The following is a 24,245-nucleotide window of genomic DNA, read 5'->3' as shown; positions in this document are numbered from 1 at the left end:
TTTCCAGAGAGACAGGAAGGAAGGAAAAGGTGGTGGGGAAGCACTGTGACTAAGAATGAAGTGAGGACAGTTATGAGAGATGATCCAGGCTCGAATGATTTGCAGTCCACCTGTACAAATGTAAAACGCAGCAAGGGAAAAAAGACATTGATAGGAGTTGTACATCAATCCCTAACAGTAGGCATTCCATAGGAAAGGTGATAAAATAAACAAATTATAGGAACGTGTAAAAATATGGGTGACTTTCATCCTCATGTTGATTGGATTAATCTAATTGCAAAGAGTAGCTACAATAAATTCATAGAGTGCATTCAGGATAGTTTCTGAGAGGAATATATCACGGAGTTGACCAGAGAGCAGGTAATCCGGGATCTGGTAATGGGTAATGAAGCAGGTTTAATAAATAATCTCAGAGTAAAAGATCCCCTAGGAAGTAGCGATCATAACATGTTAGAATTTAATATTCAGTTTGAGAGTGAGAAACTTGGATTAAAAGTATCTGTGAATAACTTAAATAAAGGGAACCATAATGAAATGAGTCTAGCGTTATCTGAAGTGGACCGAGTGGGAAGATTAGCAGGAATGACAGTGAGCAAGCTGCAGCAAAACTTTAAGGAGGTAAGTCATGACTCTCAGCAGGAAAATATCCTTGAAGGAGGAACTGTTTTAAGAGAGGGATAAACTAACCGTGGCTAACCACAGAAGTTAAGGAGCATATTAAACTGAAAGAGAAAGCAGTATAAGAAAGCAAAGGTGAGTGATAGCCCCAAAGACTGGGATACATTCAGAATCCAACAAGGGAGAACTAAAAAGATAATAAAAAAGAAAGAAATTAACCTATGAGGGCAAACTGGTGAGGAATATAAAAATTGACAGTAAGAGCTTCTTTAAATATATAAAAAGAGAGCGGTCAATGTGAACATATTCTCCTTAGAAAATGAATCTGGAGAGACAGATTAGAAATGGCAGAGGAGTTACACAGATATTTTGCATTAGTCTTACTTGTGCATGATACTTGGAACATCCCATTAATACTAAAGACTACAGGGGAGGAATTAAGTATCACAACCATCACCAGGGAAGCAGAATGAGACAAACTAATTGAGCTTCAGGCAGTTAAGTCCCTGCTGCTTATGGTATGAGTCCGAGTATCTGAAAAGAAATGTTATGGACGCATCGGTTGTAATTTTCCAAAATCCCCTAGATTCTGGAGAATTACCAGAGGACTGGAAAACTGCCAATATGCCACCCGTTTTCAAGAAGGGAGGGAGGCAAAAAGTGGGTAACTGTAGGCCGATTAGCCGAACATCTATTGTTGGAAAAAGGTGGGAATCAATTATTAAGGATGAAAGAGCAGAACATTTGGAAAATCATATTCTAATGAAGCAGAACCAGCACGGTGTCATGAAAGGGGACTCACTTCTGACTAATTGGTTAGAGTTTGTCGAGGAAGTCTGAAGCAGAGTGGATAAATGGGAACCAGTAGGTGTGCTGTGTTTGGATTTCCAGAAGATGTCCGACAAGGCACCTCACAAAAAAGTTACGTCATAAGATAAGAGCCGATGATGTTGGAAGTAGCATATTGACATAGAAGAGAATTGGCTAATAAGCAGGCATCAGCGAGTGGGGATAAGGGGCTAGTTTTCAGGTTGGTGATCTGTGACCAGTGAGACGGCAATGGTTTACTATATATGTTAATGACTTGAAGGAAGAAAGTATGGACGCCAAATTTGCTGCTAAATAAACATGGCTGGAAAGGCAGGTTGCAACAAGGAAATAGAGAGATCGCAATAAGTGGGAAAATGGAGTAAAATATGGAAAACTGTGAAGTTTTTGTTTTAGGAGGGAGAACAGAAGAACAGATTATCATTTAAACTGAAAGAAACTGCAATGAGCTGCAACCCAAAGGGAATTGGGGGTTACTTGTGCACGGAACAGGGGAAGCTGGCATGCAGGTGTAGCAGGGAATCAGGAAGGCCAATAGAATGTTGACCCTGATTTCAGGAGAGTTCGGAATATACGAGGAGAGAAATCTTACTTCAACAGCACAAGGTCACATCTGAGCAGTTTTGGTCTCCTGATTTAAGAAAACGTCTGATTTTACTGAACGGGTTCAGTCGGCTGATCCCTGCTACGGGCAATTCTCTTTTGAGCAAAAGCTGAAAAGATTGGGACTCGGCTCACTGGAGTTTTGAAGAATGAAAAGTGATCTCATTGAAATGTATAGGGTTTGTCAGGGCTTTCGCAAGGTAAATGCTGGGAGGATGTTTCCCCTTCATGGGAGAGTCGAGGACCAGAGGGAATGGTCTCAGAATAAAGAGGCACTGATTTAAGACGGATATGAGGAGGAATTTCTGCTCTCAGAGAGCCGCGAGTCTTCGGAACTCCTTGCCACAGAGAGGTGGATGCTGAATGCTTCCCTCTTGTGGGAGAATCTAGAATCAGGGTTGATTTCAACATAAGGAGTTTTGAATATCGGTTGGAGATGGGGAGGGATTTCTTCTCTCAAGATGTGGTTAATGTTCGAAATCCTTATCGAGAGAAAACAACAGAGACTGGGTCATTAAGTTATAGCCAAAAGGTCATGGAGGAGCTAAAGAACAAAGAACATTACAGCACAAGAACAGGCCCTTCGGCCCTCCAAGCCTGTGCCGTTCCAGATCCTCGATCTAAACCAATTTTCTAAGGGTCTGTACCCCTCTGCTCCCTGCCCATTCGTGTGTCTGTCTAGATACATCTTAAATGACGCTATCGTGCCCACGTCTACCACCTCCGCTGGCAACGCATTCCAGGAGCCCACCAACCTCTGCATAAAGAACTTTCCACGCATATCTCCCCTAAACTTTACCCCTCTCACCTTGAACTCGTGACCCCTAGTAATTGAGACCCCCCACTCTGGGAAAAAGCTTCTTGCTATCCACCCTGTCTATACCTCTTACGATTTTGTAGACCTCGATCAGGTCCCCCCTCAACCTCCTTTCTAATGAAAATAACCCTAATCCACTCAACCTCTCCTCATAGCTAGCACCCTCCATACCAGGCAACATCCTGGGGGTGAACCTCCTCTGCACCCTCTCCAAAGCATCCACATCCTTTTGGTAATGTGGTGACCAGAACTGTATGCAGTATTCATAGAACATTGAACATTACAGCACAGTACAGGTCCTTTGGTCCTCAATGTTGTGCCAACCTGTGGAACCAATCTGAAGCCCATCTAACCTACACTATTTCATTTTTGTCCATACGTCTATCCAATGACCATTTAAATGCCCTTAAAGTTGGTGAGTCTACTCCTGTTATAAAACTCTTACTGTTATTCTAAATGTGGCCGAACCAAAGTCTTATACACCTTTAACATGACCTACCAACTCTTATACTCAATACCCCGTCCAATGAAGGAAAGCATGCTGTGTGCATTTTGACCACTCTATCACCCTGCGTTGCCACCTTCAGGGTACAATGGATCTGAACACCCAAATCTCTCTGTACATCAATTTTCCCCAGGGCTTTTCTATTTACTGTATAGTTCGCTCTTGAATTCGGATCTTCCAAAATGCATCACCTCACATTTGCCCAGATTGAATTCCATCTGCCATTTCTCTGCCCAACTCTCCAATCTGTCTATATTCTGCTGTATTCTCTGACTGTCCCCTTCACCAACTGCTACTCCACCAATCTTAGTGTCATCTGCAAACTTGTTAATCAGACCACCTATACCTTCCTCCAAATCATTTCTGTATATCACAAACAACAGGGGTCCCAGAACGGATCCCTGTGGGACACCACTGGTCACAGGTCTCCATTTTGAGAAACTCCCTTTCACTACTCCTCTCTATCTCCCTTTGCCCAGCCAGTTCTTTATCCATCTAGCTCATACACCCTGGCCCCATGTGACTTCATTTTCTCCATCGATCTTCCAAGGGGAGCCTTATCAACACCTTACTGAAGTTCATGTCGATGACATCCATAGCCCTTCCCTCATCAATCAACTTTGTCACATAAAGTCATAGTCATTGAGATGTACAGCATGGAAACAGACCCTTCGGTCCAACCCGTCCATGCCGACCAGATATTCCAACCCAATCTAGTCCCACCTGCCAGCACCTGGCCCATATCCCTCCAAACCCTTCCTATTCATATACCCATCCAAATGCCTCTTAAATGTTGTAATTGTACCAGCCTCCACCACTTCCTCTGGCAGATCATTCCATACACGTACCAACCTCTGCATGAAAAGGTTGCCTCTTAGGTCTCTTTTACATCGTTCCCCTCTCACCCTAGATCTATGCCCTCTAGTTCTGGACTCCCCCGACCCCAAGGAAAAGACTTTGTCTATTTACCCTATCCTCTTCACAGAATCCTATTAAGTTGGTAAGACATGGCCTTCCCTGCACAAAACAATGTTGCCTATCACTCATTTTCTTCATATTGTGAATAGATCCTGTCTCTCAGTATCTTCTGAAGCAGCTTCCCTACCACTGATGTCAACCTCACCGGTTTATATTTACCTGGATTATCCTTGCTACCTTTCTTAAACAAGGGAACAATATTAACAATTCTCCAATCCTCTGGGACCTCACCCGTGTCCAAGGTTGCTGCAAAAATATCTGTTAAAACCCCAGCTATTTCCTCTCTTGCTTCCCTTAGTAACCTGGGATAGATCCCATCTGGACCTGGGGACTTGTCCACCTTAATGCCTTTTACAATACCCAACACTTCCTCCCTCCTTATGCTGACTTGTCCTGGAGTAATCAAATATCTATCCCGAACCTCAACATCCTCCATGTCCCTCTCCTCGGTGAAGACCGATGCAAGGTACTCATTAAGAATCTCACCTATTTTCTCTGACTCCACGCATAACTTTCCTCCTTTGTCCTTGAGTGGGCCAACCCTTTCTCTAGTTACCCTCTTGCTGCTTATAAATGAATAAAAGGCTTTGGGATTTTCCTTAACCCTGTTTGCTAAAGGTATTTCAGGACCCTGTTTAGCCCTCTCAATTCCTTGTTTCAGATTGGTCCTACATTCCCGATATTCTTCCAAAGCTTCATCCGTCTTCAGTCACCCAGACCTTATGTATACTTCCTTTTTCCTCTTAGCTAGTCTCATAATTTCACTGTCATCCATGATTCCCTAATCTTGCCATTTCTAACCCTCATTTTCACAGGAACATATCTCTCTTGCACTCTAATCAATCTCTCTTTAAAAACCTCCCACATATCAAATGTGGATTTACCCTAAAACAGCTGTTCCCAATCTACATTCCCCAGCTCCTGCCGAATTTTGGTACAGTTGGCCTTCCCCCAATTTAGCACTCTTGCTTCAGGACCACTCTCGTCTTTGTCCAGGACTATTCCAAAACTTATGGATGTGATCACTATTCCCAAAATAATCCCCTACTGAACTTCAACCACCTGGCTGGGCCCATTCCCCAACATCAGGTCCAGTATGGCCCCTTCCCAAGTTGGACTATTTACATACTGCTCTGGAAAACCCTCCTGGATGCTCCTTACAAATTCTGCTCCATCCAGGCATCTAAACCTAAGTGAATCCCAGTCATTGTTGGGAAAATTAAAATCTCCTATCACCATCACCCTGTTGTTCCTACATCTTTCCATAACCTGTTTACCTGTTTGTACCTCTGTCTCTCGCTTGCTGTTGGGAGGCCTGCAGTACAGCCCCAACATTGTTACTGCACCCTTCCTATTTCTGAGCTCTGCCCATATTACCTCATTGCCTGTGTCCTCCATAGTGCCCTCCTTCAGCACAGCTGTGATACCCTCCCTGACCAGTATTGCAACTCCTCCACCCCTTTGACCTTCCTCTCTATCCCACCTGAAGCATCTATATCCTGGAATGTTTAGTTGCCAATCATGCCCTTCTCTCAGTAGTAGTAATGACATCATACTCCCAGGTACTAATCCAAGCCCTAAGTTCATCTGCCTTACCTAAGGCACTTCTTACATTAAAACAATGCACCTCAGACCACCAGTCCCTCAGCATTCACCCTCTGCCTCCTGCCTACTCTTCCCCTTAGTTACACTGACTTCATTATCTTATTCCTTACAGCTTTAGTTACTCACTCCTCTCTGTCCACTAACCTCCTCATTTGGTTCCATCCCCCTGCCACATTCGTTTAAACCCTCCCCAACAGCGTTAGCTAAAACACCCCCAAGCACATTGGTTCCAGTCCAGCCCAGGTGTAGACCATCCAATTTGTAATAGCCCCACCTCCCCTAGAATTGGTCCCAATGTCCCAAAAATCTGAATCCCTCCCTCCTACACCATCTCTCATGCCACACATTCATCCTGCCTATTCTTTCATCTCTACCCTGAATAGCATGAGGCACTGGTAACAATCCTGAGATTACTACCTCTGAATCCGACTTTTTAACTTGGCTTGAACTCCATAAATTCTGCTTGGAGGACCTCATCCCATTTTTTACCTCTATCATTGGTGTCTATATGTATCACGACAACTGCCTGTTCACCCTCCCCCTTCAGAATGTCCTGCAACTGATCTGAGACATCCCTGACTGTGCACCTGGGAGGCAACATACCATTTTCAGTCTCATTTTCAACCACAGAACACCCTATCTACTCCCCTTACAATTGACTCCCCTATGGCTATAGCCCTTCTACTCTTTTTACCACCCTTCTGTACAGCAGAGCCAGCCACTGCGCCATGAACCAGGCTACTGCTGCCTTCCCCTGGTGAGCCATCTCTCCCAATAGTATCCAAAACGGTATACCTGTCTTGGAGTGAGATAACTGCAGGGGATACCTGCATTGCCTTCCTGCTCTTTCTCGGCCTTTTGGTCACCCATTCCCTTTCTTCCCCAGCAATCCTAATCTGCGATGTGGCCAATTTACTCAATAGGCTATCCATGGCCCTATCAGGATCATGGATGCCCCAAAGTGAGTCCACTGCAGCTCCAGTGCCGTCATAAGGTCTACCAGGAGCTGCAGCTGGACACAAGTCCTGAACGTGAAGGGGTCAGGGGCACCAGCCCCTTCCCTGAGCTCCCACATTGAGCAAGAGGAGCATAACACAGGTCTGAGGTCTTCTCTCATTTTTAATCTTAAATTTAATTTTAGTCCAACAATAATAGCAAATAATAGATAAATGAAAAAGTGAAAAAAAAGAAAAATGTATACTAATCACATGATAAAAAAGGAAATATAACAGCCTTACCTGATCGTACACTACAGAATGTTTTTGTTTTGATGACAGGAGGAGGGAGGATGGGAGACACGACATGTACAGTGTCTCGGGTTCAGCCATGAGCCGAATATATCCGTTCACTCACCTTCCCAAAGGGCAATACGACAGCTCCCACTCAGCTTCTCACTCTTCCCGCTCCCTCTCAGCTCCTCCCTCTCCCGCTCCCACTCAGCCCCTCACTCTCCCTGCTCCCACTCAGCCCCTCACTCTCCCCTCTCCCACTCAGCTCCTCCCTCTCCCGCTCCCACTCAGCCCCTCACTCTCCCTGCTCCCACTCAGCCCCTCACTCTCCCCTCTCCCACTCAGCTCCTCACTCTCCCGCTCCCACTCAGCCCCTCACTCTCCCCGCTCCCACTCAGCTCCTCACTCGCCCCACTCCCACACAGCTCCTCACTCTCCCCTCTCCCTGGAGAGTGAGGAGCTGAGTGGGAGTGGGGAGAGTGAGGGGCTGAGTGGGAGGGAGGAGAGTGAGGAGCTGGGTGGGAGGGAGGAGAGTGAGGAGCTGAGTGGGAGTGGGGAGAGTGAGGAGCTGAGTGGGAGCAGGGAGAGTGAGGAGCTGAGTGGGAGAGGGGAGAGTGAGGGGCTGAGTGGGAGTGATCAAACTGCACTCGGGGTTTTCCTTGAAGGTTTGTGTGAAACCCTGATCCCTGAGTTTTTTTCCGGAATGGTTGGTTTTTATGACTGGTTCCTCTCCTTCTCCATTCCCCCAGCACAGGAAATGGAACTGTAGAACACGCCGTTGCAGGAATGGACCATTCAGCCCATTGAGTTGTACTAGCTCTTATAACAATGAAGGAGATTATAAGGTGCATCTTAAAAAAAACATCAGAAGTTAAATCTCGCTGCACGAGTAAGCCTATTGGCCCTTGTGCCTGCTCTGTATTTATAAAACCATGGTCCTCGCTATCGCTGCTCCCACTGAGAGTGGAGTTGAGACCACAACCCAACTGACCACTGAAGTCCTGTCATCCCTGGTGTTACCAGGGTAAATCTCTGAGGTTCACTTTCTGAACCTTTCTGAACCTTTGAACCTCTTTATTTTGATAATTTATTTCTATAGTCTATGATAGGTTATTCGACGAAATTATAAAAATAGATTATTTTTTGTTTGTTTCTGACGAATTTGATCTGAAGTACCTGTACCACGGTAACTTTGGACCTAAGATGGCTGTGTCATGCAGTGACTGTTAGCTTTTGATTTGAGGACATGTGACAGTAAAGCCGATTCAATCCAATTCAGTTTTCCGAGCTCTCTAAATCTTTTCCCAAGTTGAGAATTGGGTGTAAAACCTCAGCAAAGGCCTACACCACGGTTTTCCTCCTTTACAAACAGAAATCCACTTCTGTTCGGTCGTTTTTCACTGAATGGACTTTCACCGTCTGTTGACCATTGTCTCTCCCTCTCCCTCTCTCTCTCTCTCTCTCTCTCTCTCCCTCCTCACGGCAGGTTTCCTGGGGTCACTGTGCACCGCTCTTTTTGCATCCTACGCTGTGCAACACAAGCCCACGGCAGAGTGGGGGAGGGAGATGTTAAAGGTCGTTGTTGTGGCTGAAGCTTACTGCAGGAAAACCATTCGTCACATGTCAGGTGAGAACGTCACGGTGGGGGCTGGGGAAGGAGGATTAACCGAAACATCTGATTTGGTGACCAGGAAGGTACGCCTGTGTGTGTTCTTTTGTCCCTTGCGCTTGGGATTTGAACTAAGTTCCCAGGATGCGAATACGATGCTGTGTTCCCGTCATTTCAGCAGCAGAGAACAACATCCTGCATTCACATAGCCCCTTCAACCCATTCCCTGCGCTTCTCAGGTGAGTAATTAAAAATTGACTCTGAGCCAAATAATCATGGAGCCATAGAGATGTACAGCACGGAAACAGACCCTTCGGTCCAACCCGTCCATGCCGACCAGATAACCCAACCCAATCTAGTCCCACCTGCCAGCACCCAGCCCATATCCCTCCAAACCCTTCCGAATCATATACCCATCCAAATACCTCTTAAATGTTGCAATTGTACCAGCCTCCACCACATCCTCTGGCAGGTCATTCCATACACGTACCACCCTCTGTGTGAAAAAGTTGCCCCGAGGTCTCTTTTATATCTTTCCCCTCTCACTCTAAACCTATGCCCCTCTAGTTCTGGACTCCCCTGACCCCAGGGAAAAGACTTTGCCTATTTATCCTATCCATGCACCTCATGATTTTGTAAACCTCTATAAGGTCACCCCTCAGCCTCCGACACTCCAGGGAAAACAGCCCCAGCCTGTTCAGCCTCTCCCTGTAGCTCAGATCCTCCAACCCTGGCAACATCCTTGTAAATCTTTTCTGAACCCTTTCAAGTTTCACAACATCTTTCTGATCGGAAGGAGACCAGAATTGCACGCGATATTCCAACAGTGGCCTAACCAACGTCCTGTACAGCTGCAACATGGCCTCCCAACTCCTGTACTCAATACTCTGACCAATAAAGGTCATGGGCTCTGTAACTGCAACCAGTAACAACTCACTCAAGTAATGTAAACTCAGAGGATACAGCAGTTCTGAAGAACAGTCACTGGACCAAAAACGCTGCTTTGTCTCCACAGATACTGCCAGACCTGCTGAGTTTCTTCAGCAGTTTCTGCTTTTGTGATGACAATTTTAAAATTGATGCGTTGCCAAACCAGGAACGTACGGCTGAGTTAGGGGGAGATTTTCCCATCGTCACTGAATTACTTTTTCCCAGATAATGCTCTGGACACCATCAACCCTGTCCCACCGGCAGTACAGATCCAGCAGAGGTGGTGGCACGGTGGTTTCCAGTCAGAAGGCATTGACCTTGGAGTCCTCCGTGTTATTACTAGCTGGAAGTCAATAATATGAATAAAACAATCAAATAAAGACTATCAGAATATCGTTCAATTTTCACCCAAAATGGAAAATGAAAATAACACTAAACTAATACAGCTGAGTCTGCAAAACCTGTTCATGTTTTGATTTGGAAGAACCGGTGTTGGACTGGGCTGTACAAAGTTTAAACTCCACAACACCAGGTTATAGCTGAAACACCCACCTGATGAAGGAGCAGCGCTCCGAAAGCTAGTGCTTCCAAATAAACCTGTTGGGCTATAACCTGGTGTTGTGTGATTTTTAATGCTGTCCATGTTTCACTTCAATAGCCTATTGTAATGAGGATTGGTTTATTTTCATTATTCCCCATAAAATGGGCGGCACGGTGGCACAGTGGTTAGCACTGCTGCCTCACAGCGCCTGAAGACCCGGGTTCAATTCCCGACTCAGGCGACTGACTGTGTGGAGTTTGCACGTTCTCCCCGTGTCTGCGTGGGTTTCCTCCGGGTGCTCCGGTTTCCTCCCACAGTCCAAAGATGTGCGGGTCAGGTGAATTGGCCATGCTAAATTGCCCGTAGTGTTAGGTAAGGGGTAATGTAGGGGTATGGGTGGGTTTCGCTTCGGCGGGTCGGTGTGGACTTGTTGGGCCGAAGGGCCTGTTTCCACACTGTAAGTCTAATCTAATCTAAAAAAAAAGGGGCAGGTTATGACAGTTGCCCCACTGAAGACTCGGTTATCAGTAAGTACTTTTGCAGATCTCGAATAGATCGGTGGGAAAGATCTCAAAGCCTAGTATGAGACGCCCTGGATAGATGTACATCTGCAGTATGGAAGGCCTAAGGAAGATATACAGCTTTGACAAGGCAATGCCTAGGATCAGTTGAGGAGAAATTGAGAAAATATTACAAAGATGACTGATGCAGTTTTTTCATCTTGTACCCATCAGGACAAATATAAGAATACCAAGCTTCAAGCCATTACCTTTTCCGTGGTAACTCCTTGGTCAATCAGAATTAATTTTCCAACCCAATCTATACTCCTATATCCTGTCACTTGGCTTGTTATGATCATTTAAAGTTTGGCATGCTTGCATTTGTCCCAACAAAACGTTCCAACATGTCTCCCATTTTAGCAATAGAGGAACCTCGATTACCCGGCATTCAATTATCCGGATATTGGATTATCCGGCAAGATGGCAAGGTCCCGATGCTTGGCTAAACGACATTATCCAGAATTTGATTAACGAAACAAAATATTCCCCATCCGTGTCCTTCGGACAACCGAGGTTCCTCTGTAAACAAAGAAATTATAGTGTGGAGAATTATTGTCCAGCTATCAATGTGCTGGCAAAACTCAAAACACATTAGATTTGATTCCGTGATTGGTCAACGCTTGCTAAACGATTGAGAGTGTACTATGAAATATGCAATTTTAAGTTGTCACTTAAGCTTACAGTTCGGTGCACTTGAGTGTACTGTACGCTCCACAAGTTAACACACAAAATTTTTGCTCTTTGCAGACAGAAAGAACATATGCAAACATTAACAAAACAGGTGACAGCCACTCACTAGTTTATTCCTGGGGGCAATAACTTGGTTAATCAGTGTTAACCTACCTGGTCTAAATTTAAACAAAACTTGGAATTTAACTGTGAGTCATCATCTTCCCATTTCATTTTCCATGGCAACCCATCTACCAATTAGAGTCCATTTACCAACCAATCAGCATTCCCTTCCCATATGATGGCTCCCTTTAATCTTGGTATTCTTGCTAATAGTCCTGATGAGCAGAACAGAAGTTTTTTTTTAAACAAATGTATTCTCTTTTCGGCAACAATTACTTTCTTTAGAAGTTCAGAAGCATCCTGAAACTGTAAGAATTGACTCAATAAGGTGCACTTTTTGCCCGTAGAATACCAACAGAATTGGTTCTATTTTGAAACCAAATGGCAGTCATATTTGGAAGAAAGAGGAATTTCACAGGAAGGGCAGAACACACCAACTTTTCCGAAGAACTATGGCGCAGAGAAAAGAGATCAGGTTGGTGTGCTGGGGCTCATAATTCTGCATTAAAACTGCGGCTGCCATTCTGAAGATTTATGGGGCTAAATTCAATAGAGGGAAGGCTAACCGACCAGTTTGTCAGAATGCTTTCCAGCATTTCGGTTTATGAGATTGTCCCTAACATTGCACACTTTGGGTATTGAGGACCACTGTGGCTGCTTGCTGGAGTAGACCCACCCTGCGCTGTTATGGACCAGAGATAGAGTTACTACAACGCAACAGCATGAGAATGTAGATACCACAGGTTTTAAAGCATACAGGTGGAAAGCAGTGGCACCTTCTCTCAGTTGGCATACCTGGACATGTAAAAATCTAGCACCGGGAAACCAATTATGGGAGAATTTGACCAAAATTGAAACAAAACTGTGTGGAAGCCATTTTTCTCCCGAGCCAGCTTTCCTTTTTTATTTATTCCTCAGCCTTAGTGTCCTCACACTGCTTCTCCTGTTCCCTTTTTTTTGTCATCTACCCATTCACACTCAGTTTTTAACATCTCCCAGCTTTTGAGAGCTCCATTCTGCTGTACAAGCCTCTGACCCACCCAATCACGTGCATTGTTCCTTCAACTGGCCAGTAAGATATCTTTCCATTTAATATCGGCTTTATCCTTCCATTCTTTAATGAATAATTAATCAATGCAGCCATGCCTTAAATATATAATTTAGTTAAATTTTGTTGTGGTTCTGCTCGCCGAGCTGGAAGTTTTTGCTGCAAACGTTTCGTTCCCTGGCTAGGGAACATCATCAGTGCTGTTGGAGCCTCGTGTGAAGCGCTGCTTTGATGTTTCTTCCGGTATTTATATTGGTTTGTTCTTGCCGCTTCCGGGTGTCAGTTTCAGTTGCAGTGATTTGTATGTGGGGTCCAGGTCGATGTGTCTGTTGATGGAGTTTGGAGATGAATGCCATGCTTCTAGGAATTCTCTGGCTGTTCTCTGTCTGGCTTGTCCTATGATAGTGGTGTTTTCCCAGTCAAATTCATGTTGCTGGTTGTCTGAGTGTATGGCTACTAGAGATAGCTGGTCGTGTCGTTTTGTGGCTAGCTGATGTTCATGGATGCGGATTGTTAGCTGTCTTCCTGTTTGTCCTATATAGTGTTTTGTGCAGTCATAGCCATACACTCAGACAACCAGCAACATGAATTTGACTGGGAAAACACCACTATCATAGGACAAGCCAGACAGAGAACAGCCAGAGAATTCCTAGAAGCATGGCATTCATCCACAAACTCCATTAACAGACACATCGACCTGGACCCCACATACAAATCACTGCAACTGAAACTGACACCCGGAAGCGGCAAGAACAAACCAATATAAATACCGGAAGAAACATCAAAGCAGCGCTTCACACGAGGCTCCAACAGCACTGATGATGTTCCCTAGCCAGGGAATGAAACGTTTGCAGCAAAAACTTCTAGCTCGGCGAGCAGAACCACAACAACGGATACCCGAGCTACAAATCTTCAATCAGACTTTAGTTAAATTTTGTAAAACTGAAAGCACGAAGATAGATCCAAAAATGGCTTCCACACACTTGTGAGTCAATTTTGGTCAAATTCTCCCACAGCAAGATTGTTAGATTTCATTTCTGTGCAGTGAAAGGGTAGATTTGGTACCAGCGGTCTGGACTGAGTTGATTCATGAGCAATGGCACAGTGGAATGGTTGGTACAGTTTCCGAGCTTTGGAAAGGTCGAGGTTAAATGGTTGAGTATCTGTGCTCTGGGATTGTTAAAGATGCATCATTAGTTCAAGGTGGTTTGGTATCTCAGTTCTGGTAAGTTGGTTGTCTTGTTAATGGGGTCAGTCAGTGAGTGCGTTACGTAACAACAGAACAAAAAAAAATAGGTGGAGATCTCATTTCTGAGTCATACTGGAGAAGTCAGACCCCAGAATGAAAACTGTCATCATTGATCATGTGTTTAAATTGGTTGCCTTGGTGGTCAGTTCCTGAAATTTAGCTAGACAAGGCTTGTAGATGGTCCTGAACAAATGAATTCCACAAAAAATACAGGCCTATATATAAAAAGCAGCAGTTAGAAAAATCCTAATGCAAACATCATAACAAGGTTTCAATCTCTTTTGCAACATTATCCTTTCATTCCTATCTCAACTCTTCAAGTTCTTACTGAACTGATTCCTTGATCTTGGTCTGTGGAAGCAATTTTATGATTTGCTCTGAGTCTTCTACCCTTCACAATCCCTGATGCCTTTAAACTTTTTCAGTTCTTGATGATTTCTATCTGAACCCTCCTGTTTGGAAGCTGCATCATCGATAGCACTTTGACCACAGCGAGTCACACACCTGAGCGAAAAACTCGATTCTCGGACTGGCAGAAACTGCTCTCCCTTCTGAACTAAACACAGAAACTAAACTGTTTTATCTGTTGTAAACTCAGCAATGTAAATATTCCATCCATTAACACTGTGGGGGTTCTGGCAGGCACCATGTCTTCTGGGGATTAGTGCAAGTGGGTCACTATTCCAAACAAAAAAGCCTGTTTGAAGAAAAAAACTTTCACAAAACTGCCCCTCCGCTTGTTTTAAAATCCAAAATATAATAAATAGGGTGCACCATTCATCATATTTTATACTAAAAGTATCACTCATGGGATGTGGACACCATTGGCTGTAGCAATATTTATTGCCCATGAGAAGATGGTGGTGAAATGCCATCAGGTACCACTGCAGTCCATGTGCTGTAGATTAACCCACAATGCCCTTAGGGAGGGAACTCCAGGATTTTGACCCAGCAACAGTGAAGAAACACTGATAGATTTCCAAGTCAGGATGGTGAGTGGCTTGAAAGGGAACCTGAGGTTGGTGGTTAGATTAGATTAGATTCCCTAGAGTGTGGAAACAGGCCCTTCAGCCCAACCAGTCCATACCGACCCTCTGAAGAGTAACCCACCCAGACCCATTTCCCTCTGACTAATGCAGCTAACGCTATGGACAAATTTAGCATGGCCAATTCACCTGACCTACACATCTTTGTGGGAGGAAACCACAGCACCCGGAGGAAACCCTCGCAGACACGTGCAAACTCCATGCAGACAGTCGCCCGAGGCTGGAATTGAACCTGGGACCCTGGTGCACTGAGCTACCATGCCGCCCCAGGTGTTCCCAGGTTTCTGCTGCCCTTGTCCTTGCAGTGGTTGTGGGTTTGGAAGGTGCTGTCTGAGAAGCCTTGATGAATTTCTAACATGACAACAGAATGTACTGGAAAAACCTAATAGGTCTGGCAGCATCTTTGGAGTGAGAAACAGAGTTAAGATTTCAAGATTCCAATATGACTCTTCTTTGGACCTGACTGGGGGTTGGGGGCAGGGGGGATTGACCAATGAACGCTTTTGCGCTATTGATAAAAGGGGAGAAGGGAAACAAGCGGAATACAGTATTTGGTTACAGTGCATAGGGCTAAAGGCAATGAGGATGCTGGTAATGATGGAGGAGAGCTATAGATGAAAAGTAGGTGTTAATGGATGGTGTTAGTAGCTGAAAATCAGTCAGTGTCATTGACAGCAAGCAAGATGCTGTTGTGGGGTAATTAAAATAATTAATCAAGGTCATAAATTAGTTAATCAATCAAGGTCAATAATTAATCAATCAAGGTCATGCTCTGAAGTTCTGGAGTTAGCAGTGAGTCATAGAGGCTGGAAAGTGCAAAGTGAAAAATGAGGCCTTGTCCCTCAAGCTGGAGTTGTGTTCGTTGGAACATCACGGCAGAGCCAGGGCAGAAATGTTAGTGTGAGAGCAAGGTGGGTTATTGAAATGGTGAAACAACCAGGAGGTCAGGGTCATAGCTATAGACGGAGGGGAGATGTTCCACAGAGCTGTCATCCTGACTACATTCGTTTCTCTCATGTATTGTGAGCAGTGAATACACTGAACTAGATTGAAAGATGTACAAAGTGATACACTGTACTTCAGCAGGGAGGTGTTTTTGGGGCTTTGGACAGTGAGGAGGGAGGAGGGAGGAGGTGAATGGACAAATGCTACAACTTTAAAGTCTGCCTGGGAAGGTGCCACTGGGGAGTGAGGAAGCGATTGGAATGATCGAGGAATGGACCAAGGTGTCCCAGAGGGTATGATCACTATGGGAATGCTGACGGTGGCAGGGGATGTGGGGGGTGGGGGGGTGTGGCGGTAGATGTGTTGGTGATGTCAGCCTGCTGGAGGTGACAGAAATGGAGGAGAATGTGGAGACTGGTGTGATGGAAGGTTAGGACAAGGGCAAACTGTCATTCTAGGAGGGCAGGGTTAGGTCAGAAACGGCTGAGGAACTCATCAACCCCAATTCGGGAGTGGGCAGGGTAGGGAGACCTTGGCTGAGGAGGAAGGGAGGCAGCCATGTTGAAGGTGACATCGTCAGAACCAATGAGTTAGAGACAGAGAAACTGGGGGAGGGGAATGGAATCCCGACAGGAAGCAGGGTGTCAGGAGGTGTATTTGTGTGCTAACTATGGGTTTGTAATGAATACTGGTGGATATTGAATTGGATGGCCTGTCATCAGAAATGGAAACAGTGAAGTCAGGGAAGGAAGAGTCAGAGATGAAAGTGAGAAAAGGATGGAAATTGGAAGCAAAACTGATGAAGTTTTCCAATTCTAGATGAGAACAGGAATTAACACCAAAGACAGCATCAGTAAATCAGGGTGAAAGACATTGGTAGGGGCCTGAGTTAGACTGGGATAAACATAATTGGGAGCCATGAGGGTACCCATGGTCCCCTCTTTGACTTGGAGAAAGAGAGATGAGTTAAAGAAATTGGTCAAAGTCTGGATGAGCCCTGCGAGGATGGGACTAGTTCAGGTCTCCATTCAAGGAAGATACAGTGAGGTCCAGACCAGCCTGACATGGAATAGACATGTAGAAGGATCACACATCCAGAGAAGGCAGCTAGGACCAGAAAACTGGAAATGATAGAACCAATGGAAAGTGCCAGATGAATCACAAATGTGAGCAGGAAGAGACTGAACAAAAGGGAATAGCTAGAGTTAAGATCAGAAGAAGAAATTAGTTCAATGGGACTGAAATGATGGGTCTGGGGGCAGTCCTGTTTGAGAAGTTTGGGAAGAGATTTTGTAGAAGTGGCTGGTATGGGTTCGATGGACTATGAGGTTGGCATTGTGGAGGGAGATCATCAGAGGAGATGAGGTTGGTGACAGTTTTGTAAGCTTCATCCTGGCGTTCAACCTGGGTCATGGTCCCTTTATTCATTCAAGGGATGAGGGTGTCACTGGTGAGGCAGCATTTAATGCCCGTCTGTGGGTCTGGAGTCACACAGGTAAGGATGATAGTTTCCTTCCTAAAGGGCATTAATGAACACGAGTGGATTCGTGGTCATCACGAGACACTTAATTCCAGACTTTCTTTTTCTTGAATTCAAGTCCCACCACTGGTCATGGCAGGATTTGAACTCGGGTTCCCAGAACATTAGCTGGGTCTCTGAATTAACAGTCCCGCGATAATCCCTCTCGGTCATCGCCTCCCCATTGGCACTCAGCTTCTGCCAGTTAGAGGGCAACTCACCAGATGCAAACAGAACCCCCGTATCGACAGGTTTGCTAACAAGATCAAGGTTGGACCTAGTGAGGGTTTACTCTAACATGAGCATATTCTTTATCAAATTTCTGTGTATCTCCGTTTTGATTCAGTCACTGAGTTCTTGCTGGTAGATTTGTAGCTATTGTTAATTCAAAGGCTTCATCCTCTTCAATAAAGATGAATAATTAATAAAATTAATAACTCACCTTGGTCATCCATCAGGATAAATGAAGGAAAACATCTGGAAAAAGAATCAAAGTCGAACTCTGCTGTTTTCATCGAACCTCATCATCATTCTCAGCCTGAATAGTTATACTTGTGGAGATCATCTTAAAATCTCTTCAAATTTAAAAGTGTCACTGAGGGAGTGATTCTGTCTACAAATGGAGATCTAAGGACAAAATCTGGGAGCTTTTCACCAACCCGTGTAGCAGGAAGTGCTTCCTTCTCAATCACAGCATATCGACCAGTTTCTGTCAGTCAGTGGATACAGAGAAAACTGATCGTTGTTTCCTCTCCATCAGTGTTTGAGAGAGTGTGGCTCCCAGCTCAGTCGAAGGTACACCTGGAGCAATGATAATGGGCAACTCTGTGTCATAGATAACCAGTGATTTAGGGTGTAGGTTTGCTCGCTGAGCTGTAGGTTTGATATCCAGACGTTTCATTACCTGGCTAGGTAACATCATCAGTGGCGACCTCCAAGTGAAACAAAGCTGTTGCCTCCTGTTTTCTATTTATATGTTTGTCCTGGATGGGGTTCCTGGGGTTTGTGGTGATGTCATTTCCTGTTTGTTTTCTGAGGGGTCGATAGATGGCATCTAGAGCTATGTGTGTGTTTATGGCGTTGTGGTTGGAGTGCCAGGCCTCTAGGAATTCTCTGGCATGTCTTTGCTCAGCCTGTCCCAGGATAGATGTGTTGTCCCAGTCGAAATGGTGTTTTTTTTCATCCGTGTGTAGGGCTACGAGGGAGAGGGAATCGTGTCTTTTTGTGGCTAGTTGGTGTTCGTGTATCCTGGTGGCTAACTTTCTTCCTGTTTGTCCTACGTAGTGTTTGTGGCAGTCCTTGCATGGAATTTTGTAGATGACGTTGGTTTTGTCCATGGATTGTACTGGGTCTTTTAAGTTTGTTAGTTTTTGTCAAAACCAGTGATGTCAACATCTTTGACTTTCCTGAAATGTCTCTGTTGTTCTTCCTGCCAGCACCTTGTAGTTTCTTCTAACAGCTGATGTTATGGCTCATTGACAATAGCTGCCCATCAATCTCTGGAACAGATGTAGACCATTCAGCCCATCAAGTCTGTTCCTCGTGTTCCAAAGAGCTGGAAACTCCTTGATTCTTCTTGTCTTTTGACACTGGATGCACCCACCATATGCCAAAGGAAATTTAGAGCCAGTTGTGAGAAATTACATTTGCTAGTGTGTGTAAGTGGCCAGGTGGGTTTCAGACACTGAATATTATCTGGGTGCCTTTTAAATATGGCGCCCAGATATTGGAGCTCAGAACTTTTATCGATAAAAGCTTACCATGCACTTGCAATGAAATCACACAGGAAAACTTAACTAGTCTTCAAAGAAAGTCCTTCCTACATTTCAGGCCCATCAGGACACTTAGCTTCAGAAGAGAAAGATCCATTCAAGTTTTTCTATACTAACCTTGAGAGTTCTGTCCATGGACTATTTATTGATCTTATTAAATGGCAGGACAGATTTGGAGGGCTGAATAGTTCCCAATTCTTGTATTTTTGTCTCTCGTTTCTGTACTCATCCACACCGGCAGCAAGCCATGCAGACCAGTGGGCAACACATTTTAGCATCAGAGTTTCTTTTAGCTGCATTTGAATCTGCCCATCCCTAATCACTCACCAAATCCCACCCATTATCGAAAGGATGTGATTGTACTCAGAGTCAGAATGTTCTTTCTCCAATATCTGCATCTCCAACTCCATCTCACCAAGCCAGAGCTGAAGGGTTGTAAACACTTGGTTGGATGTAACTGCCTGGAATCACATTTGGTTGCAATTAGCTGGCGTGGGATCTCCCCTTGGATGGTTACAGCTGATCCTTCGCTCACCTGTGCTCAGGAGTAGTCGCTTTGGTTGGTTTGATATCTGTGTGATCTGGGAGGACCAAGTGGATTGACTCACATCTGTTGTGTATTGGTTGGACCTTGTTGGTTTGTGTTTGTGGTCTGTCTGGTACAGAGCAATGGGTTGGGATCTGTGCTCATCTCTGGCCCTGGCTAACTGAGTTAGCATCTTTACTCTGGGAGAGTCAGGGCCCAGTGCTCTCCGATTTTCAAGATTCATTGGTTTGGTAATTGTGCTCAGGCATTGACATTTCCGGCTTGCATTTTTCTCTCCCCTTCCAGCATTGTGAAAGGATTATTCCTACTTCAACACCCTGACAAATCTCTCCTAAAACCTATCCCCCCCTCTCATGCCAATACCCTCTCTTTCACTGCTTCTCTTTCTAGCATCCATGGCTCCTTTAAGGTAGACACCACTCATAACCAGTTCTCATCTACATTGTGGAGACTAACTGCAGACTAGCCCACATGAGTGATCCTGACCTTCCTCATTGCTGCACTCCCACCTGGATCTCCTTATTCCCAGCTTCCCATATTCGGCTGAAGACCTTGTGCAGGGTGATAACCTGAACCCCACCCCCACCCAGAGTCAAAGCCAGTGGTTTAGAGTCCAGCTTTGACCAGCTGGTAGTGCCGCTGAGTACGTACCTTCCAGCCAATCAAGTGAGCTCCTCTGGATTGAGTCCATAAGCTCAAAAGGAAGATGCGGATACTGGGCAAATCTGTGTCTATAGATCCGCCGAAGCGAGACAGAAGAAAAAGTCAAATGGAGGGGACCCATCACAGAGAGACGATCAATACCGGAAGGGTGGTTTATGGATTATAAACCCAATTTGACGGGTATTAGATGAGGAAAGTCTGGCTTACTGCCTATAGTGGGAAGGATCAGGTTATTGGTCAGTCAGCCTGGACAAATGCAGCAAGGAAAGTACTGACCCGACAAGGCCTGCTGTCCTCTATGGGAGCATGAGACTTACCTGCCCTTTTTCTGCCCCCTTTTGCCTTACACCACCTCCTGCCTTCTCACCACCTATCTCCTCCCTCTTTCTACACTACCTCTTTGCTTGCTTCTGAACTTGCTGAAAACCTGCCTGGATTTTGACTCTCTTTTGAGCACTTTCTCCTTAGATTTCCAATGTCTGTTGGGCTTACATTCTCGTAAAATTTAATATATAGAAGGGACTGACAGAAGAAATGATATAAATTAAGACTCTTAGACAAAAGAATAACGTCCAGTGAAATTAATCCGAAGGTCTACAAGGAATGGAGTTCAGAAGGTGTTGCTGGGAGGAGAGGACATGATGCTCCAATGATCGCCTACGATGCCCTCCTCTTTGCTGGCAATGACTGGACTGAACTATGTCATCACGCCATGTTTCATGGGGGTAAGTACAACTGCACCATTATTTGCCTCGAGATTTGGATTCAACAGATCAGCACGGAATAGCTGAGATAGAGGACTGAGGTGGCCTTGGAGAGATGGGGCCATCCGACAGAGAAATTAAATGTTGAAAACGTTAAACTGTCGGGTTGGCACATTGAGCTCAGAACGTTTCAGAATGCAGTTAAGGATGTTTATCAGCTTTTAGGGGGAGCTTGTTTGGATGCCATTCAATTAGATTGTGGCAGGTTGATGCCTCGGTTCCATTGATCCAGTGTTGTGATATCATCCTGACGCTCTCACCAAACATACCTCAGCACCTTGCTCGCAAAAGCTCCAAGCATCTACACCCCTTTTTGAGGGAGGCGGTTCCAAATTTTCACCACTCCTGTGTGATTCCCCCCTCCTGATCGGTTTCATTTGAGTTTTATCCTGCTTACATTGTGGGTGGCACAGTGGTTAGCACTGCTGCCTCACAGCGCCAGAGACCCGGGTTCAATTCCCGCCTCAGGTGACTGACTGTGTGGAGATTGCACGTTCTCCCCGTGTCTGTGTGGGTTTCCTCCCACAGTCCAAAGATGTGCAGGTCAGCTGAATTGGCCATGCTAAATTGCCTGTAGTGTTAGGTAAGGAGTAAATGTAGGGGTCTGGGTGGGTCAGTGTGGACTTGTAGGCCCAAAGGGCCTGTTTCCACACTGTAAGTAATCTAATCTACATCCCTGCACTCCTCCTCCAGAGGGTATCATTCCTCTCCATCTATCCTCCCAAAATCCTTTAAGCAACTTGTACATTTCGATTGGATCAGCCCTCAATTTACTTTACGCAAGACGGTGTGACATAAGTTTATTGAACCTAGCTTTATAATGTAGCCCTGGTGAATCAGTCCAAGACCCTCCTATTCCAAGGTGTCCCTGATATCCAGTGCCCAGAACTGAACCCATAGCTGTAGAAATATCAAACATGGTATCTGGGGACTTCAGGATTTCTCCTGGTGCCTTGTGTGCTCCATCCAATAAACCTTTGGGGTGTGTAAAGGCTGTTTTAACTTCAGAGTGTTTGGAAAAAATCTCTCAGTGCGTAGTATGAGAGGAGACCATATAGCACGTGGTGTCTTCAGAGCCTTTTCTAGTAAACAAACATCCATATGCAAGTAAGATCTGTATTATCCACCAATATTGCATCCTTAACCAACGATGAGATTTGCTACTGTAAATGGCACCTTCCTGTGCACAAACTGGTTGCCATGTGAACTAGGGCAACACTTTGGAATGAGCTAAGGAGAAGCACTTTACCTCATATTTTTATATCAACAGGTGAGAGTGGGGCCACTGGATCAATTGCTGGCTGTCTCTACGGCCTCCTGTATGGAATGGCAAACATCCCCAAAGGCTTATACAAGAATTTGGAGTTCAGGGAGAGACTGGAGGGACTCGCAGAAGGACTGTACAAAGCAGCAAATGACAACAAAATCCCTTGAGAGGCACAAGGGGGCAAAACCTGGTCACATTTCAGATTTCCTGTCATCTGTAAAGTTACTCAATGAACCACGAATAATAAATGGATACCGCGATAGATGTAAAAGCTAACTCGCAGTGAGCACAGCTCAGTGACTTGATGATAAAATTATATCGCCAAAAGTGAGGACCGCAGATGCTGGAAAAGCACAGCAGGTCAGGCAGCATCCGAGGAGCAGGAAAATCGATGTTTCGGGCAAACGCCCTTCAACAGGAATACAGGCAGGGTACCTGAAGGGTGGAGGGATAAATGAGAGGAGGGCGGGGGTGGGGAGAAAGTGGCATAGAGTACAATAGGTGAATGGGGGTGGGGATGGAGGTAATATGTCAGAGGGGAGGGTGGGGGAAGGTAGCAAAGAGGTAGAAGGGGAGGGAGGTGTCAGAGATGGTCAGTTCCAACTTGCCAGCTCAGCACCGTCCCTATGACCTGTCCTACCTGCCAATCACCCTTCCCACCTATTCGCTCCACCCTCCCCTCTGAGCTATCACCTCCATACCCCCATTCACCTATTGTACACTTTGCTACCTCCCCCCACCCTCCTCCCTGACCTCTCACCTTCATCCCCACCCCCATTCACCCATTGTACGCTTTGCTACCTTCCCCCACCCTCCTCCCTGACCTAACACCTCCATCCTCACCCCCACTCACCTATTGTACTCTATGCTGCCTTGTCCCCAGCCCCACCCCTCTCTCATTTATCTCTCCACCCTGCAGGCTCCCTGTCTCTATTCCTGATGAAGGGCTTTGGCCCGAAACGTCGATTCTCCTGCTGCTTGGATGCTGCCTGACCTGCTGTGCTTTTCCAGCACCACTCCAATAAAATTACATACTTCATCATATATTTTGAACACAAATCTCCTCAATGTCTCCCTCACTTGGACCCAGATGTTCAGCGTTTTCGGTTTTGTTTCTAATTGGAATTTCAGATGAACCTCAATTGATATCACACTAAGATTTGAGGGAAACACCAAGCAAATTTCACCCTACAATATTTCCAAAATGCCTTAGTACGTATGGTGTATTATCTAATATATATTAATGTATCCTTCTGTCATGTCCACCTTCTAAAACTATGAAAGTGTATACTTTAAAATAAATGTAGGTGGATTTTGACAGTGTACGTGTCATGTGTAATTTCCTCTATTAAGCATCGAAGTACGTTGTAGGATGGTGAGTTATAATCCCAGCTCCTCGGTTGTTCCCTATCATACCTCCACCATACTGCGTATACCTACTGAATGGCGACATGTAATATCCATGGTTAAAGCAAAAGAAAGGGTTTTAACCGCAGGCCTCCTGAACTGTGGGTTGCAAACTTTTGGGGGCAAATATTCATGGCGGCAAAAGCTGAGTGAGCCCCTTCAAATCTGAATTTGTTCTGTAAACTGGGCCTAGCCTTGAAGCCTGGGTTCTGTGATGAAAGATCCCGTGTGAATGAGTAGGTGCTCTTTAATGTTAAAAAAAAATCTGCCAATGGAACAGATCATTCTTTCTGCTGACCCCTGCTATCACCACCCCACCCCCCCACCCCTCACCAGAGTCATGGCTACTGTCAAACACCAACATAGGGTCACAGTGGGGACAAGGTTTGGAAAACTCTGCTTT

The 24,245-nt window shown here is 45.2% G+C and overlaps 1 protein-coding gene across 1 annotated transcript in view; it reads left to right on the top strand.

Annotated features, from left to right (window-relative positions):
- Nucleotides 1-22,814, top strand: part of adprhl1 (ADP-ribosylhydrolase like 1) — a 148,849-nt gene extending 126,035 nt beyond the window's left edge. Inside the window, exons 4-7 of the mRNA XM_060832879.1 lie at nt 8,670-8,810; nt 11,963-12,090; nt 20,997-21,129; nt 22,439-22,814. Of these exons, the coding sequence (XP_060688862.1) occupies nt 8,670-8,810; nt 11,963-12,090; nt 20,997-21,129; nt 22,439-22,602 (566 nt within the window). The 3' untranslated portion in view covers nt 22,603-22,814. The remainder of the gene's footprint in view (nt 1-8,669; nt 8,811-11,962; nt 12,091-20,996; nt 21,130-22,438) is intronic.
- Nucleotides 22,815-24,245: the final 1,431 nt, after the last annotated feature.

This window comes from Hemiscyllium ocellatum, chromosome 12 (assembly GCF_020745735.1).
Source record: "Hemiscyllium ocellatum isolate sHemOce1 chromosome 12, sHemOce1.pat.X.cur, whole genome shotgun sequence".
Taxonomy (NCBI): domain Eukaryota; kingdom Metazoa; phylum Chordata; class Chondrichthyes; order Orectolobiformes; family Hemiscylliidae; genus Hemiscyllium; species Hemiscyllium ocellatum.
The sequence above is the reverse complement of the archived record's forward strand: the minus strand, read 5'-3'. Positions and strand labels throughout refer to the sequence as shown.